Source organism: Eucalyptus grandis, chromosome 1 (genome assembly GCF_016545825.1).
Source record: "Eucalyptus grandis isolate ANBG69807.140 chromosome 1, ASM1654582v1, whole genome shotgun sequence".
Classification (NCBI taxonomy): domain Eukaryota; kingdom Viridiplantae; phylum Streptophyta; class Magnoliopsida; order Myrtales; family Myrtaceae; genus Eucalyptus; species Eucalyptus grandis.
The window spans coordinates 15,359,125-15,378,484 of NC_052612.1; the positions used below are offsets into that span (position 1 = coordinate 15,359,125).

The 19,360-nt window shown below is 38.3% G+C and overlaps 1 protein-coding gene and 1 long non-coding RNA gene across 2 annotated transcripts; both read left to right on the forward strand.

Annotated features, from left to right (window-relative positions):
- The first annotated feature begins 1,425 nt into the window (after positions 1–1,425).
- LOC104453960 lies at positions 1,426–3,230 on the forward strand. Its single transcript, XM_039317095.1, has 3 exons — positions 1,426–1,691; positions 2,402–2,463; positions 2,583–3,230. Exons 1-3 carry the CDS (start codon positions 1,426–1,428, stop codon positions 2,603–2,605), a joined length of 351 nt encoding a protein of 116 aa, XP_039173029.1. The 3' UTR covers positions 2,606–3,230.
- A 14,832-nt stretch (positions 3,231–18,062) lies between these two features.
- Positions 18,063–19,360, forward strand: LOC120290867. Its single transcript, XR_005548545.1, has 3 exons — positions 18,063–18,235; positions 18,808–18,915; positions 19,256–19,360. It is a non-coding gene; the product is annotated as an uncharacterized LOC120290867 (long non-coding RNA).

A 19,360-nucleotide genomic window follows, 5' to 3' on the forward strand; every position in this document is an offset into this window, starting at 1 on the left:
TTGTTTAAAATTATTTACATTAGCGTCGCCCGGGCCAGACCGGCTGGCCTTCACGTTAGTGCTCACCACATAAAATTAATTGGATGAATTGAATTGACATAATTGTAAAATGTCTAGGATGGAATTGGTAAAAAAAAAAAAAGTAGGACTGTTTTGATAATTTTCCTCATATTTATATTGGTGTGCTAGTTCCGGCCTCGCAAACATTAATTTGAAAGAATGTGCAAGTTTAGCGATAGCTAAGTAGTCGTTGACCTATTATGACTAAAATATCAAAATTAGAAGTTAAAAATCCAACAAGGGCTAAGTTATCTCTAGTCAAAGTCCATCGTAACTCAGCTCGTGGACTTCCAGTCAACGCAAAGTAGAGAACAAGATTAGAAGAGTGTCAATGTCAATGTGCGGAAGTCCCAATTATGCAATTATCAAACCAATAAAAAAAAGTATTTTTATTTTCCATGTATTCCCCATTAGTTTGATAACAAATTTCAACATATTATGAATATTAAAATCTCTGAATGCATCATATTAACAAGGGTTAGCATTTACTCGCATGTATCAAATTAAGATTGTAAGCCCATGCCAGCTCATCATCTCCAAAAATTACAATTACCAAAGGTGTTTTTTAGATTCATATCGTATTGAAATTAGGGTTTTGTTTATATCTACTTTCATAAACGTACCAAAAAAGATCAATATCATTTGGAAAAATAACTTAATTATTTTCAATTTCGATGTGAACTACAAAAGAATCTTTTGAAGATCGTCTAGTATGATGATTTACACAAAAAAAAAAAAAAAAAACGAGAGCGGATATTGGCAAATTGATAGAACTCTCCTTTGAAATTCACAATTTTTGCCAATAATAACAACTTATCCATCACATATCATTTTTGTAACATTCTTTACGAAACATAATGTCCCTTTTTGTCTTCACAAGTAATATAGATCCCATGAGTTCTAATTGTCCACAAGAAATAGCCAGCTGCCAAAGTTAATAGTACATCCTCTTTTCTATTATTAATAAATTACATAATTAGTCGTAACTTTTATTTAATGTGGGCATAATTTTCCTTTTGATAGCCAGAAATTCTTTTAATCATATAATTCGTAATTTTCTACGAAAATTAAAAACTTACCCAAGTTGATAACAAATTTTTTATGCTATAAATAGTAAAATATTCTTTACTCATCCTAACTTTAGTTAAAATAAGAAATGGATATTGGAAGTTTAATCATTATTTTATCCAAATAATCCAAATTTACTTATGGGGAAAGTAGGGAAAATTCCCCTTATTTTTTCAGAAATTAAAATAGGGAAGATGGAAAGCATCTCAGTTCAGTTCCAAGGTTAGTTCCCTTGTCGAAGCTCATTCTGCTCAGGAAGAGAGAGAAACAGAGAGAGAGAGAGGAAGGAGGAAGGAGATGGAAGTGAGAGAATCGCGCAAAGCTCAGCGTCGGTTAGGGTCCTTCTCCTCCTTCTTCCTCGTCGCGGCTCTGGTTTCGATCACCGCCATCGACGCTTCCGTCCACGACTACTTCAACGAGGCCTTCACCTCCCGCTCCAACGCCTTCTTCTTCCATGGCGGCAGCGAGGGCCTCCGCGCCCCCCGCTCCGCGATCCCGCCTTCCTCCTCCATGACGTCGTCTCCCAACATCACGACCGGCCCCAAGGGGAAGTCCTTCATCAGGTACGGATTCCTTCGTTTCGGTGGTTTGCCGGCGTCTCGAATGGATGCTCCGTCTTCGTTTTGGTTTCCAGAACGTTGTGCTGCAGCCGCGCGATCGTTTGAACTCGCTTAGATTCTATGCGGTTTGTACGTATATCCGCGGAAGAACGCGATCGAAGTCCTTTGGATGAAACGTCTGGAGTCGGCCGCGGGTCGCTAGAGGATTCCCTATGTTTTGATTTGAGTTTTAGGGCTTAATTGAGAATTTTAGGACTCGATTGCGCTTCGTAGTCGAAGTGCGGGGCTAGATTTCATTTGTTACATAAGGTTTAGGACTTAAAGGTGCGGGTTACTCGTTCTCTTTTTATCGTAGATGGGGTGCTGGAATTTCTTTGTTTTACTCTGCGTCATTGACCGAGTAGAGCTTCCGCTAGAGGTCCGAGAAGTCGATGATTCGTTACAAGGTTATGATGGAAATGGCAGTTGTAGTCCCCCGATTGTTGCTTGCTGTGGAAGAACTGTTTTATAGGTCGATTGTATGTCGGGTTGTCTAAGGAAAAAAGCTTTTTCTCTATTGAAATCTGGGTAACGAGTGATTTTTAAGTGCTTTGCTGCCTCTAAATTATGCTGATGTTCTTTCTATTGGATGGTTCATGTAATGTAAGCGTCATATTTGGACCTCTTGGTGTGCTTACTTTCCCTTCTTTTTTTTTTTTTTTTTGATGTGCCAGCTACCTGCTCTACAGACACGAACGCATGTGTTTGCACAATTGCTCTGGATTGGAGACAGACGGTATTATAGTCTCTGTTTATACATCTCTTTCGTGCAAACTCTCATCAATCTCGGTTTGAGGGTTTTCCCTACGATTATTGATATTGATTCGATTTCTTTATCTTGATTCCCCAACTTAGGCCTGATGATGTCGCCTTCATAAGGAGAAAGGAGTCTGCTGATGCACAAAATGGAATGCAAGAGAATAGGGGCTTGGCAGAGGCTATCATACTTGATATAAAAGATCGGAAGTGTTTATTGGAAATCTGATATGATATGATGCACTCCGGGTTGGCTGATGAGAAAGCCTGTAAATTAGGTCAATTTTTTTTTTTTTTTTGATACCCAGGGAATCCCGTCAGCCGTTCGTCACCTTGCAGCGGTACATAGCCGCCAAGTAAATGTGATGCTAGCGGAGGACCCACCATCTCGATATCACACTTAAGACGCCGATGCTTCCCCTGGGGTTTGAACCCTCGACCTTTCCCCCAAGGTTGAGGTTTCTTATCCAGCGGAGCCACCAAGGCCGGTGGTTGTAAATTAGGTCAAGTTATTGTTCAGAGAAACCCAGATAACCCCGAATGGCCTAGACAAATAACAACTTCCTTTGCTGGGAGAAATCAAGAAACAAAGATGGATAGCATGACTGTCGAGATCGATAAGACGGGGATGTACTACTCATATTTTATGTTTTGTGATCCACATCTCAAGGGTACCATAATTAAAGGGAGGACAGTATGGAGAAATCAAAGTGACTGCTCGAATTTTGTCGGGCTTGGCCATGGACACTCGATCTTCCAAACATTGTTTCGTCAGCAAAGTTTAGCGCTGAAGATGCCATCAAAGCAAAGCGTAACAGTGACTCTAGTTTGTTGCCTTTATCTTTCATCAACTCCAATCAATGTGTTCTCAGGTTCTTTGAAGGAAAAACAAAACCAACATCATAATGGGAAAATTTCAGGAAAAAAGAAAAAACCCACCATAATCGCGCGAAAGCGACGAAGGCTGCGGAAAAGCTAGAGATGATGAAGCATTGATTAGAGACGTTCGTCTCAGATGGTGCAGACAATTTCTGCATCATGGCTACCAGCACGGCCATCTGAGCTTGAAACCGATGAGCCAAACGGAAGATAATAGATATACAGCCTCTGCGAGAAAAGATGATGAAGAGGAAGCTTTTTAGCCATGTGGTGGGAGATCTGAGACTAAAGGCGGGGAGTTGAAAAAAAGGTGGTGCAGTAAGGCTGTTGAAAGTTCAGACCCAGACCTAGAGCCGCTGGGTTTGGAGATTAGTATCGGTGAGTTTGACGAAACTCAAGCGGCTGTGGCCGAACTTGAAGACTCGAGCAGCCATGTCAGCCATGGCCGCAAGCTTGGTGAAACTGGAGTGGCCATGGCCGGAAGCGGTGGTGGCTGGTGGTCGAGAGTGGTGGTTTTAATATTTTTAGCTTTTTTTAAATAACTTTATAATAATTCTTGTCTGACAGGAAATAGAAGAGAAATGGAGGAATTTTACTGTATATTCATTGATTTGTATACAAGCAAATTAATACATTTGTAGTGCAAGAATGGAAGAGAATAAAAAGAAACAATTACAAAGAATTTTAAATTTCCTATTTACTAAAACTTCCTATTCACTAAATCAATCAATCTACAAACAGAATCAATCACAATCTCCAACATTATCCTTTCTTTATTTTTTAAAATCTTTTTATCATTCTTTTATTTCTTAATTTTTTTGTTTTCTAACAAGGCACATGGCTTTAGAATGTAATAAAAATTGTCAAGCTAGTACTTTTAGTTCGTCAAAATAGATGAAATTAATGAATGCCTTGATTATACAAATTTGAGAAGTTTTTGAATTTAATTATATATATTTTTAAGAAATCAGTATTTTTGTTTTTTTTTTTATTTTTCTTTCCTCTTCATCTTCTTCTCGGTACCGTCTTTCTTTTCGTCCTTTTTTATTTGTTTTTACACTGTGCTGACTAGCTACTGGGCAAGGCGATCGGGGCTTCTCGCCCTTGGCCAGCAAGGCTGGCCTTGCCCGGATCTGGTTGGCCTCCAACAACAACCACGGGATATCAAGAATTCTTCGGCGCCAAGAGTGTTGTGCTGCCACAAGAACACAAACGCAAAGGGGGCAATCCACACCACGAAGAGAATTGTCTTTGTGCTAGGAGACACAAGGCCTAGGGTTTCCACCATAGCTAGACGAGTTAGAGTTGATTTTGCACACGAAATTCAATTCAATTGTGAAACGTGAGCACAATGGAGAGAGAGAGAGAGAGAGAGAGAGAGAGAGAGAGAGAGAGAGAGAGAGAGAGAGAGAGAGAGAGAGAGAGAGAGAGAGAGAGAGAGAGAGAGAGAGAGAGTACCTACAAATTGAGAGGAGTAATTGAGTGAATTGTGAAACGTGAGCACAATGGAGAGAGAGAGAGAGAGAGAGAGAGAGAGAGAGAGAGAGAGAGAGAGAGTAATTGAGTGAGCCCTAAGATGGGAGATCGGTTGCGGAAATGGCAATGGCTGAGGGCGACGCAACATGATGGTTTGGGCCAAGTCAACCACGCTAGGAGCAAGCGAGGCTGCATTACCCCATTGTGGATGAGCCTCGTTCATAGCCACAATGACCTCTTCTAGATCTAGGCGAGGGCTTTATGGCCCTCATCCAAAGTGGCCAATGAGCTCTGACAACCCTTGCTGGTCACAGTAAAAAAGAAAAAGAAAAAAAGGGAAAAGAGGAAAAAAAAAAAATTGACGAAGAAAAAAGATGAAAGAGAAAAAAATGAAAAGAAAAATGAAAACAGAAATACTCAAAAATGCCTCCATCATGTCTTTGGAAAGTTGCACATGAAGTTCACATGCTCACTCAAGCCCTTATAAAAGACTAAGGCCCTGTTTGGTAACCATCCAAACAGGGCTAAATTCTGATTTTTTGTTCCCAAAATTAGTTTTGGCTCAGAATAGCGTTTGCTAAAATTTTTGTTCCCGGAATCGATTGGGAGTGGAATCAAGAATAATAATAATAAAAAGTTGATTCTTGTTCTAGAATCGAATTGAGAATCAAAACCAACAACTCTTCTTCTTCTCTTCGGCCATCTCGCGACCGTCGTCCACCACCGCCCGTCACCATCCGCCCGCCGCCGCCATCCACCTCCGCCGCAGGTTGCGGTGCGCCGGTCCGGCAAGCTCGCTGGAGGCTCGCCAGGCTAGGGCGAGGTCCGGCGAGCTCGCCAGAGGCAAGCCCAGCCACCGACGAGGCTCGGCCTCCTAGATCTGGCGAGGCCGAGCCTCGCCGATGGCCAAGCGGGCCTTGCGGCTAGGCAAGCCTTGTAACGCCCGGCCCGTTGGTGGCCGGGCAAGCCTCACCCGGCCCGGCGAGGCTCGCCCGCCTGCGGTGGCCGTGGCAAGCAAGCTCGCCCGGCCACAGTGAGGCCCGGCTGGCCAACGGCGAGGCTTGGCCGACGAGGGCCGGCAACGCTCCGGTGGCCACAAGAAGAAGAAGAATAGGAGAAAAAGGAAAAAAAAAAAGAAAAAAAGGAAAATGAAAAAAAAAAAGTAAAAAATTATTTAAAAATTAAAATAAATTGATTTGGAATAGAATTAATGAGCACGGTACTAAACACAATTCTATTCCAGAATCAAAAATTTTGGATAGTTACCAAACGATTTAAAATACTTAAAATCAATTCCCGGGAACAGAATAAAAAAGAATAATTTCTTATCGAATCTACTCCCGAATGAATCGTTACCAAACGCGTCCTAAGTGATTGCGTCAGGCTATTATTAACACTAAGTGATTATTTTAAATCCTTATTTGAGAAAAAATTTACTTGGGATCCTTTATGGAAAAGGGTCCGTTTCAAGCCTTTATATCTCTCTTTCTCATACAACATTGATTTGGATGACATCATATTTCTGTAAGCTTCTTCAAGATCCATCTCCTTCTGCATAAGAAATTGGTCAATTTCATTGGCCTTTCCCTCCTTTACATTAAGGATTCTCCTATCCTCACACAACTTTTTTTTCCCTTGCCTGCAACTTTTGATCCCGCTCTTGTAAATTTTCTCTCTTTTTATAAGATGCAGCCCTGTGTGCTTCATGCCTGCCAAAAAAGGCCATATTTGCAACATCACTTGCTGAGTATTTCTTACAGCTATAACAATGTAACCAACATCATCATGCATGATGCATATGCACAGGTTGAAAAGAGCACTCAGTTTTCAAAGAAAAATGCTCCTTTCAAAGTACACTTTCGCGTGCCTCCATCTCTTGCATCTTCAAGTCCAATTGTGAACTTTTTCTGCTGACCTACAAAGTTTGGCATCAACGTTGTGTAGTGTCTCATTCACCTCCAATGACCTATCCTCCATTCCAATAGTCAAAGCACTCACTTGAGACAACTTCTTCTCAGAGTCAAGCTTTATTCGGTCTTGCTCACTATGTATTTCGTGCAAAGCCTTCTCAAGCTGCATTAACGAAGTTCATCTATGTAACAAAAATATGGAAGACTTCAAATGCTAATCACATTCACTTCCAGCACTCACATGAGAGAAGATATTGTTAGGGAAATCCCTTATGATGTTTTGAAGATGACAAAATAAATCAAAGGCTACTAACATGTTTGATGGTTAAGTAATAGACTATGCAGATGTTAGAACATGTAAAGGATATTGTCAAAGTCTATACTTGGAAGAACCAGAAGACAGATTCTGAAGCTGAACTAGAAGACAAACTCTATGCTGAAGCAGAATATGTTCAGACTCAGATTGTAAAATCTATCGCACTCAGACTCAAATTGTAAAGTCTATTGCTCTCAAACTTTACATCCAGATTCGATGAATTGTAACTCAAGCCCAATCATACAACGGCTAGTGATCTGGTTTGGATTCCACATCAAGATTAATTTGATTGACTCAATCTATTTGATTGACGATTGGATCTTGAAGACAAGAAATTTCTATACGAAGAAGCTTTACTTATGGAAACCAAGATTTCGTTTGTATGGGCGATCGGAATCAATTTGGGATTCTACCTTTATCACTCAACGGCTACCAAATCTTCTAGATACAAAGTTGTCCAATAGGTATATTGGAAGACGATTCTCTGGGATACTGTCCAACGGGTAGTTTGGAAGTGGAGGAGTATTTAAGGAGATCATGGACCGATGAGCAAGTAAGAGATAGAGCATAGAATTTATAATTCCAAAGTCCAAGCGATCTTTGTTCATACACTTGTCTTTGAAGAGCTTAAACATTTGTGATTGTGAGAGAAATACCAAATGAGTGACTTAGTGAGATATTGTGATCTACTAAGTGTTTGCGCTCGAAGTTGTAATCTCTTATTGATTGCATAGTGGAATCCAGCCAAGAAGGCTATTAGCGTGGGAGAGTGGATGTAGGCTTGGATTAAGCCGAACCACTATAAATCTTGTGTTCTTATTCTCTTCCTTAACTCCTTTGTTTTACTTGAAGTTTATTTTATTCCGCATATATTTACCAAGGTTTAATTTAAACACCTATTCACCTCCTCTAGGTGTTCAAAAAATCAAGTTGAGGAATGGCTCTCGTTATATCTTCCCATTTGCAGTGCAACTCAGGCAAAGGAAGAAACAAGGATAAAGCTCGACTTTTTATACTAAAATAGGAAAATATAGCCCCACATTGCCACATATTAAACCAACGTCGACAATCTACTATTTTCCCTAGACATAAATTTGTCTAAAACATGCCTATGCATGTCCTGCAACTCTATGTGTGCCCAAAGTGCAATCGCATACTTCATGTCTGAGAAGGGTCAGATTGTAGGGAAAGGGAGGCTAGCAAATAAGATCCATAAAGGCATAAATCCCGAGCGCATGAAACAAGCTTACAAAAGCAATACTTATTTTCCTTTTTACGCTTGGCTTTTACAGAGGAGTTAGAAAACTTACTTTTAAGAAGATGGTGAGTTGTTGCCACAAAACTGAAAATTCAATTGAATGAAAGGAGCAAGCTCTTCCCAAATTATACCATAACCCCACAAAAAAACCAAACAAAGCTAAAATAGCCCTCTCATTAACCTTTTTGGCACAAGAAGATTTTCATCAATAATTCATGAGAATATACAGACAAAGATCTTGAACTTTTTTTAAGAATCGGTAGAGCACTCTCAAATTTATCAACCACCAGATTAACACAATCAACCAGAGTCGCTAATCTAATATGATTAGCAACACATAATTTGGTAATCGGAATCAAACTGGTGCTCCAGAAAGAGTTCTCCATCGGGAGTACGGTCATTATGCCAGATCATAGAAGAATCATTTGGCAATTGAGTTTGTTTTACCTTTAAACTATCCGATTTAGCAATCCCTAGTGCCCATGAACGAAATTTTGGCAACACAAATTCAGTGGACAGCTTGTCATTAGTTGACTGTATTTCTAAAATATAAGACAGTTAAAATGCAACGCAAAATCTAGAGCATTCAAATTGCAAGACTATCGGCAAGAAGTAGCATACATTTGCCACACACTGCCTTTCAAAAGCCAAAGCTTTCCTTAGATTTTCCTCTTTCTTCTTAGCTTCAGACATTGCAATCAGATGTGCTGATTGTTCTCGTTGGATAAGCTGTCATGCTTCTGATAATGCTTGGCCTAACTCTTCAAACTCCAGGTTCCACTCCTTTTTGTCGAACAGAAGCAGCCCCACATTATACCGATGATCAAATAGCTGCCAAAAGACTTCTATTTAGGTTAACAACAACTGCTAGATCTCAGTATATAAGAATTCCAGGGAATTAATTCCAAATGTCAAATGCTTAACCTAATACAACACTACATATGCAGATAAACATGAGATTTTGTGGCAATTGCACATCCAAAAGTTGGAAAAAGTACACTTCCACTGTGAACCTCACCCAAAACAACGTCATCATCCAAAATAACAGACGCGATTCTTCCAACTATTAATGCAAACAAAAATCCTAATTAATAATCAAATGAGAAATGTCGAGTATTAAGCAACACATTGCATGTTCATCTCAGTAGGATCGAGCCACAAATCAGTAGTTGCCATTTGAGTTGCATTTGAGATGCTTATCTTGCCCCCCTTCCCCCACACTTTGACAAATTCCAAAGAACCCCATAATTCTCATAAAATACTTTTGGGATTCCTACTAACCTGCTAATTTATGTAAGAGGATTTAAGGGTAGTTTTCCTTGAAGTAGCTTGATAAGTCTCATAACTGCTAAACTGCCAAGTCCATTTAAAAGACTAATAAACACCTTGATTGGACAAGATGCTTCTTGAATTGTAGCAAAACAAAGAGGAGATCCTATGACATCTCACTTTTCACACTTTTCACATCATCTATTAGCGTCTGAAAGTCTTGCTGCATACAGAGGAGCATAATATCTCCCCTAGGAGGGTTTGACTGGTCGATGAATCGGAAGTTACACAAGTAAATGAGCCCACCTATTCCAAACTGCATCTCATGCTGTGTTTACTCGGGTAGGTAATTACACACGACAAAATTTTCCATCCTACAAACAGGTGTGTAGAACATTATTATACAATTGCAAGAAGCAACAACCAACTCAGAATAGCTATATACACTCTAAGGAACAAGCATGGCGTCAAAACATAGTATGCCCGGTTTATCTTGAAAAATATTTATCCTATTCCTCAAACACTACTAACCTCCCTCCCTTCCTCCCTTCCTCCAAACTCAACTATGGACAAAAGGTGCCGCATTCGGTCAAACACAACAAAGCTAACCATTCTAGCGCAATTGATATCCAAGAACCCATTCAGCTAAGGTAAACTAACTACTCCAAGCCTTAGAAAATGGTTATAAAGGCAATAAGCCATAATCAACCATATCTATCAAATTTACCATAGTTTTTAGCTTCCCGCGGTCTTTTTGGTCCATCTCCACTTCGACCCGCCTCTCCAAACCACCTCCAGTGCCCCCAATTGTCCTCCAACCCAACATTCCCCATTACTTTCCCATCCAGCGAGGCCACTGGCGGAGGCGGCTACGCCGGCCCATCAAGAAAAGCCGTCGCCTTTCCCCCTTGCCATCACTCCTCGTGGCCACGGTCCGTCGGAGGGACACAGAGCCGCAAATGAAGAAACAATATATGCAGGGGCCAAATTTAGTTTTTTTTCTTCTTCTTCTTCTTTTCATTTTATTAATATTACCGAAAATCAAGACTCCAATATGGGGCATATTGTTTTTTGTTACACGTATTTCACTTTTTCCTAAGATTTGTAGATTGAAAGCTTTTTATTTAGTTAAAATCACGCACCGGAAACCTTTAAAAGTGCCTGATAAAAAAAAATATTTAAAAGTGCAATAAGTATGTATTTTTCAAATTTTAAACAATGCTATTTTTCTTTTTTGGAAATTTTTGGAGAAAAACTGGAAAAGAAAACTATATTTACACATTTATTTCTCCACTTATTCTAATATTACTTTTATAAAGAAAGAAAATAGATATATTTCTAAATTACCCATGTATTAAATAATACATGTCATATATATCTAAGTCTCATTTCACACAATTTCTACCGTAGTTATCTATTTTTAACCTCCGTTAACAATCACCAAACCCGTGACTGTATTATAGAGAAAGGGCATTTAGAAAGAGACTTCGCTCTCCAATCTCTCACTTAGAGTATTAAACTAATTTTGTAAACTAATTTTTAGTATAATTGGCATTACCTTCCATTCCTATGATTGCTTGGGCCGAACTGTATTAAAGAGTAACAAATGAAATTTCATGGCAAACTTTCTCTTAGAAAGAATAAAGACGCATGGTCGTGGATAATAAGTTTTCATCAATAATTGATTAAATGCACATGCTACACGAATAATCGAGAGTTATTGATGCATTATCCCGATTATCTAGGTTACAGTGTCGTTTTGATTTATAGAGAAAGGGAATACATTCTTTTCTTGTTTTGGCGACATTCACTTAACATACTTTCAATGTATATTAGACTTAGGAGGACCTTCCAATAGATAAGTCACCAATAGGAAAGTTAGTAGGTTGCCAAGCCCAAGGACGTAGTATGGAAACTTTTGGGTTTTAATTTAATCAAGTTAACATGTGAATTAACTCAATTAGGAGTCAGCGCTAAAAATTATTAGTAGGTTGATTAGACCCCTATGTATGAACTAGAGATACAAAGGGTTTGGAGAACTTAATTACATTATATTAATCTAACTCCATTTTCAGTACGGTACCTTTATCATGTTATTTTCAAAAATATTTTGTAGGCAATCTTGATTAATTTTAAGGCTAACCACTAGGGTGCACAATCAATGATCTAGCACTCGATAAACCAAAGCAACAAATAAAAATTGCCAAGAACAAAGCACAACTTTACTATGATGAATTTCCCAATATACAAAAGATGTTGATTAAAAAAGAAAAAAAGGAAAAAAAAAAAAAAGGTAGCATGCACAGCCTAAACTAAACATTGAGTTCTAAATAATCATGCAATCTCAAACTAATTCTTTTTGATGTTTTCCTATATGCAATTTTAACCTGAGTTTAATATGCATGAATTATTAAATTAATGATGTTTGAGATGACTTGATTTTAATGACAAGTAAAATTACTATGAACTATTTTAAAGATGATGTGGCAAGTGGTGACAAGGCATGGAATTGATGCAATGTCAACATTTTCTGGTATTTTCTTTTAAAAGTTATAATAGGAAAGTACTTAAAATACAATATTTACCGAATTTAAATTAAGAAATAATTAATGGGGTTTACTCCCAATCCACTTTCATCTCTTTTAAAATTTTTATTCTCTCCGACTTGAGCAAGCGAGCTGAGCAAATCGAGAGTTTGAGACAACACGACGATCAAGAGTTCTTCTTCTTCTTCTTCTTCTTCTTCTTCTTCTTCGAGATCGAATTCAACGGCGGATTTGGACATTGGTATTTGGCATTTTCTTCTTTTTCTTTTCTTTTTTTGGATTCCAATTGGCTCTCTCTCTCGCTTATAATTTCACATGTGGTTTTGTGTCTCGTTTTGACTTTTTGCCAAGTGGATTTTGTGTTGTTTTTAAGTTGTTAAGTAGGAGAAAACTTGTTATTTGTCTCAGATTTTGAGCCATCATGGTATGGCGATTTTCGCATGCGGGTATAATTTTGGTTTAAGAATCATCACTAAGTTGCTGATTCATTAAAAAAAAAAAAAAAAAAGGAATGTTCTCTAAGTGAATAACTGTGAAAATAATGACGTCTGCATAATTGGTGCTGTTTGTCCACCAAGCTTGTGCTGTCTCTCCAAGGTTGCCTTCAAGTCGGACGGTGGTTTGGGCGCGCAATTTGGACTAGCAACTTCTTCTAGTAGCATCCAAAATTAGAAGTTAAAAATCCAACACGGGCTAAGCTATGTTTGCTTGTCGGACGTGGATCTCTAGTCAAAGCCCATCGTTGACTCATCTCGTGGGCTTCTCGTGGGCTTCCATTCAACGCAAAGGTAAAAACAAGATCAGAAAAGTGTCAATGTCAATGTACAGAAGTCCCTGTCATGCAATTATCGAGCCAATAAGAAGTACGTCATATTCCATGTATTCCCCATTAATTTGATAACAAATTTGGACATATTATGAGTGTTAAAATCTCTGAATGCATTATATTAACAAGGGTTAGAATTTACTTTCCTGTATCAAATTCAAATTGTAAACCCATGTCAAATCATCATCTCCAAAAATAATTGTCATTAAATCAAGCCAAAAAAAGATATTTCTTAGACTCATAATGTATTAAAATTGGGGTTTCTATTAAAATCTATTTTCATAAACATGCTAGAAAAGACCTATATCATTTGGAGAAATAACTTTGTAATCTAACATGATTATTTTCAATCTCAATGCAGAACTACAAATATGTTTTCGAGATCCTACTATACGGTGACATAAGAAAAAAAGGATAATGTTTTTGGCATATTGATAGTAATCTTCCTTTAAAATTCATAATTTTTGCTCATAATAGCAACTTATCCGTCATGTATCATTTTGTAACCTTCTTTAGAGAACATAATTTTTCTTTTGTCATCGGAAGTAATGTAGATTCTATGATTTGTAATTGTCCAGAAAAACTAACAAGCTACGTAAGTTAATAGTATGTCTCTTTTTCTTTAATTAATAAATTACCTAATGGATCGTAACTTTTATTTGACATTGGTGTAGTTTTCCTTAAATAGTCATAAGTTCTTTCAATCACATGGTTCGTAATTTTCCATGAAAAATAAAAATACCTAAGTTGATAACAGATTTTTTTATGCTATTAGTAGTAAAATATTCTTTACTCATTGTAACTTTTTAGTTAATGAAATTGTAAGTTTGATCATTTTTTCCGATAATCCAACACGGAATGTAGACCGGCCACGTAAAAACACATAATTCCCTTATTTCTCAGAAATTAAAATAAGAAAAAGGAAGCATCTTAGTTCCATGGTTAGTTCACTTGTCAAGGCTCGAGAGAGAGAGAGAGCTTGAGAGAGAGAGAATCGTGCAAAGCCAAGCGCCATTAGGGTTTTTCTTCTTCTTCTCGGTAGCTGGTTGACACCTAAATTTTTGTTTCACGTTTGGTCATTTATTGCATAAGAAAATTAGGGATCCAAACTGACCTCTAAAAAAATATAAATATCAATTTTTACTTTGCATGTTTAGTTCTTGTAAAGCATGTCCGCATCTGATAAATTTCATATGAGCTTCCCTTATTATGCTTGAACTCAAGAAGCCATGAACATACTCCTAGTTGGCACACGGATCAACAAATCCTCAGAATATGCTCGATTATGAGTTACGCACATGAGAATTTGAAACTTGGGGGTCACAATTTCCGCGAAGATGAGGGAAGCCAATCAATTAGAGAAATCTTCTCTCCAGTAAATCGTCCCTCTAGTAAATTTTGGCCAGATAAGTGGAGGAACTCGTGGGATCTTTTTCCAAGAATACCAGAATGCACAAAAGGAAACAAATATGTTGGCTACGAAATCATGGGCAATTTTGTCAGATAGTAAGTTGAGGGAAATGAATTAGAAAAAAGAAAAGAAAGATAGAATTTTCATGGAATATTCTCCACGACTTTGGCCAACATATCTCGCGTCCAAAAGCTCAACCCCACCAGGTCTCACGAATCATCTTTCGCATAATAATAGGAGTCGATCTTGGCAAATCATCAGAAAAACAAGGAGTCGATCTTGGCAAATCATCTGAAAAACAATCTCACGTTTTCAGCTACTGATCATAGAAAGATTGGGAGCTCGGAGTGACAAGGACGGACTGAATTCCCATTTCTTCGTAGACACCTTCGGATTGCTTGGGATTCTTTCGGAAAAATTGAAATTATGAGGGAATCAATGGGATTTATCCAGCAATACGAAAAGAATTCTTCGATTGGATTATGATGTTGGCAGTCCTCTCAACCCTGCGTTCATCTTGCTTTGTGGATATTGACGACAAGCATAAAGCTAAGTCAAGTATTTTTGTAGTTTGATTGTGTGAAATTCCATTTCGCTATTATTATTATTATTATTATTGTTATTATTATTATTATTATTATTATTATTAGGGAAAATTTCAATTAAGGGCCTAAAGTGGAACCATTTTCTCAAAAAAGGACCCAAAATAGACATTGTCTCAAACAAGAACCTGAAGTGACCAACTTAGTTTCAAATAAGGGCCTCAACTTAAAAGCCAACCAAATCTTATTTGCATCTAGGGGTATTTTCATCTAAAGACTTTTTTTTCATTCTTTTTTAAATTTATTTTCTCCTTCTCTTTCTTTTCTTCATCATCATCGTGCCTTCGCCTTTTTCACTCTTTAGATCGTGTTTTTTCAAAAGTCCATCTCTATCTTCCTTGCCGAATTAGCCATCAATGCCCTCAACCTCATTTGTCATTGCCCTCAACAACAATTCCGATACCTTTGTTGAAAGATGGAAGTCAATCCAAGCCCTAGATTGAGCATGAGTGGACCAAGATGTGACGCTTAGCTCGATTCGATCCCCACATCTTTTGGTCATGGTCAAGCACGAAGCATGATGAGGTGTAAGCCATTAGCTTGCTGCCCTCGTTGTCATCGATGCTTGAATTCAAATCGGTGCTCACACAAGCTATGATAAATCTTAGCGATGATAAGCCAAATTGAAGTGCCTAAGCCAAATTTATTAGAGGTTTTTGAGGAATCTCTGTGATACTCACGTGCATTGATTTGTTCAGTGAAATACATGGTTTTGGAAATTTCTGAGCAATTTTGCACTTTTTTCATCTTGTTATTCTCTCTCAAATCTATGTAGATATTTCAGAGTTAGAGAGCTAAATTTGTTTGAACATGTGTAGACCAAAGTCATTCATTTTTTAGATTGAGGGCTGTCTGATTCGAATCACCACCAAAGGCGAGTATCTTCAATCACAGGTCAAAATGATTTAGTAGCCTTTGAAAATAACCAGCATACATGACACAATTGGACCCTCTCAAGAAGCCACATATTCCACCTCAATGCAAGTTGCATCTACGAATATTATGAATAATCCAACCCGAACCCAATAAAACATTCCTAAGAAGCTACGAGCGAAAGTTATCGTGGCAGAGGTAATTTCATTGGCGGGAGAGCATGAAACTGTTACTTTAATTGTCATAATAAGTTTTTACAAGCAAATTGAATAACAACAAAACCCACTTATGGATATTTCTTGATTCTCAAGTTCATTATTGTCATCGGAGAAGGTAAGTGGTGGCAAATAACTTAAAAACCGGCTTATGCTGAAATTGATGAGTTCTTGAGTGAGGATGCAAAATTGCATAATGTAGAGCATCCGCTTTGAAGTTAGTTGATGGGGAGGCTGCAGAACTAAAGCACACAATTTGCAGTTTTGCAAAACTACATAACTTCTCGAATATCTTTTTGTTTTCTTCTTTTCCTAAATTGTTCAAATTGTTTTGCACCTATGCAAGCTTGTGCATGAGGAGTCTGATGCATTTGTCAAGAAGGAAATGAGCAAGATGAAAAAAGAAAGAAAAGAAAAACAAAAATGAAAAAAGAAAAAAAAGTCTTTAGACGAAAATACCCCTATTTGCAAATAAGATTTGACTGGCTTTCAAGTTGAAACCCTTAATCGACACTAAATCAGTCACTTCAGGCCCTTATTTGATACAATGTCTACTTTAGGCCCTTTTTTGAGAAAACGGTTCAACTTTAGGCCCTTAATTGAAATTTTCCCTTATTATTATTATGTGTGTTTTTGTTTCTTGTCCAGATTAAACTCCTGTGGAAAAGGAGAGAGGAAAAGAGCAGAGAATCGCAAAATGAGTGAATGTGCGGAGGAGAGGAAAGGGAGGACTTCCTGAAGGAATTGTCGCGTTGATCCTTCGGTCTTCCCAGTGTCAAGCACGTTCATGCAAAAAGAAGAAAGGACAGAACATCGGTCAAACAAAGAAAGTCCAAGCGCACCATTGCTAACTCTTGCTCTCCACGTCGTGGTGCCGCCATCACACTTAGCCTTCACACCTAGGCTGCACTTGGGGATTTTCCTTCGAAGTTTGAGCGATGCCGGGCTATTCCTTCTATAGTACCACGGTAAATTCTGCACACTTGTATGATCATCCCTCATAGGTTAGCAGCATACGATAAAATGGATAAAGATCGCGTGCTAAATATTTTCAAAATAAATAGAAAATGTATAGAAATGACGTTAGATAAATTAAGTCTCCGAATTCGTGAACCTTTAAATCCTTGAATCCGTGAATCTTTGAAGAGGTACCGAAGTAGTGTTAGACCAGGTATGCCACTAATTTTAAGTGTTTGATCTTGTCAAATGTATCCTAATAAGACAAGATATTCATTGTTTTCTAGATACCATGAGACGCGGAATGGTGGAATTTTCGCACGACCCTCCACCCTATTTTCCTTGCCTCTCTTGCGCATGGCCCGGAGCACTTCTGTTGTCCCCGTCAAAAAGCAGCCCCCCTCTCTCCCCCCATTTTCCTCCCTTAGTCACCAAGCAAAGCACAAGACCTGTCTCATCGATGGAGCGTTCCGCTTGGCCTAAGAGCCTCTCGTCAAGCCGCAAGCACGCGATCCAGGATCTCCTCCATGATCAGAATCCCACGAAGAAGCTCAGAGATCTTTTCGACGCTCACTCTCAAACTGGCAATAACACAGGGCAGCCCCTGTTCGCTCATGATCTGTTCTTCAACGTCCTCAGGTCGTTCGGCAACTCCATATCTGAATCAATGAGCGCCGAGTCCGACGAGGTCTTGCAGCTCCCGACCAACGCCTGTGTCAGGTCCGAGATCTCGGAGGGAAGTGAAAGCATCAAGCCTCCGATCGCAAGGTAAGCAAGGGCCAAAATTCGCGTCTTTTTACATTTGACTTTGTCTGAAAAGTCATTTATCTATTTAAATGAAGTTTCCCGCAATTATAACAACATATGTAAGTTTCTTTTTTGGCAAGTACATTTACATCAATGGAGCGTTTCGCTTGGCCTCAGAACCTCTCCAGAAGCCGCAACCGCATGATCGAGGAGATCCTCCGAGCCCAGAAGTCCGTGGAGACGCTCCTAGACCTGTTCAACGCTCACTCCCAAGCTGGCAATAACAATCAGCTGCCCTCGTCTGCAGAAGATCTGCTCGAAGACCTCAAGGAGTCGTTCGCCAACAGCCTATCCTTATTGGGGGTGGCCGAGTCCGACGAGGTCTCGGAGGTCCCGACCAAGTCCTGTGTCGGGTTCGAGGACTCTGATGAGGAGAGCACTAGCACCCCGGTCCCGAGGCAATTAAGGTCCTTTGTTTATTTTATTTTATTTTACTTCTGACTTTGTCTGAAAATAATTTATCGATTTAAGTAGTGTTTCACACAATTAAAAAAATAATTATAAAGCTTTTTTTTGGGAAGAAATCGTATGTTTGAAAATGACAGTGTGAAGATCTCCCTTCTGCATTTAGTAGTTTGATAAAATCAAAATTTAACCTATTTTGTTTTTGCTATCTCCTCAGAACAAGATAAAGTTGGATATAAAATGAATAACCCGGATAAAAGAAATTTTACATAGAACATAGGATGAAAGAGGTTTTACATGGAGCTAAATTATCTATATTCGTCTAAGTAATTCTAACAAAAAAAGAAGTAAAATTACTTATTTTTGCTTGGAAAGACTTTAGATAGATGGACAAGACTAGACTAGAATTTGATTTTCAAGTTCAAGTTACCTAGGTACCTCACAAATGATGCATCCAATTTCATTAATTTTTTCATATATATTTTTTTTGTTTTGTTTTTTTTTTTTTTTGTTAAGATTTATACATAAATCTTGATAATTCTAACATGATTGGGAATTACTCATATTTTTGTAGAGGAACTTCGAATACATGGACAAGATTGGATGACCACGAATTTGTCTATGATGGGTACTCATGGAGGAAATATGCTCAAGAAGCGATTCTCAAGTCGGAGTTCCCAAGGTACTTCACAAATGATTTATCCATTTTCATTAATCTCTCATATATAGGAGAAAAATAATTTATGAAGTAGAAAGAACTCTATCATTGCTTGATGTCTAAAACAAATAATATGTGGGAATCTTTAGAAAAAATCATGGCTTCAAATTAATACGTATGAGAATATTTAAATAATAAATCATGCATACATTTAATAGCTTAAGCTTTTGAAATAGTTAGTAGTGGTCCACAAAAATCTCACAATAAGAAACACATCCATCTATCGACCTAGCTAAATTATTTATGCTTCTCTCATGATGAACAATTAAGGAAAATGTGTTATTGATTGAGATTAAAGCTGTAGGAACTACTACGGATGCTCTTACAAATTCGACCAGGGGTGTCAAGCGACCAAGCAAGTCCAGAAGATAAAGGATGACCCGCCCATCTACAGGACCATATACCAAGG

Coding starts and splice junctions, on each gene's coding strand:
- LOC104453960 (XM_039317095.1), top strand. CDS start 1,426: ATGGAAGTGAGAGAATCGCGCAAAGCTCAGCGTCGGTTAGGGTCCTTC. Junction 1,692..2,401: donor AAGGGGAAGTCCTTCATCAG/GTACGGATTCCT, acceptor TTGATGTGCCAG/CTACCTGCTCTACAGACACG. Junction 2,464..2,582: donor CTCTGGATTGGAGACAGACG/GTATTATAGTCT, acceptor TCCCCAACTTAG/GCCTGATGATGTCGCCTTCA.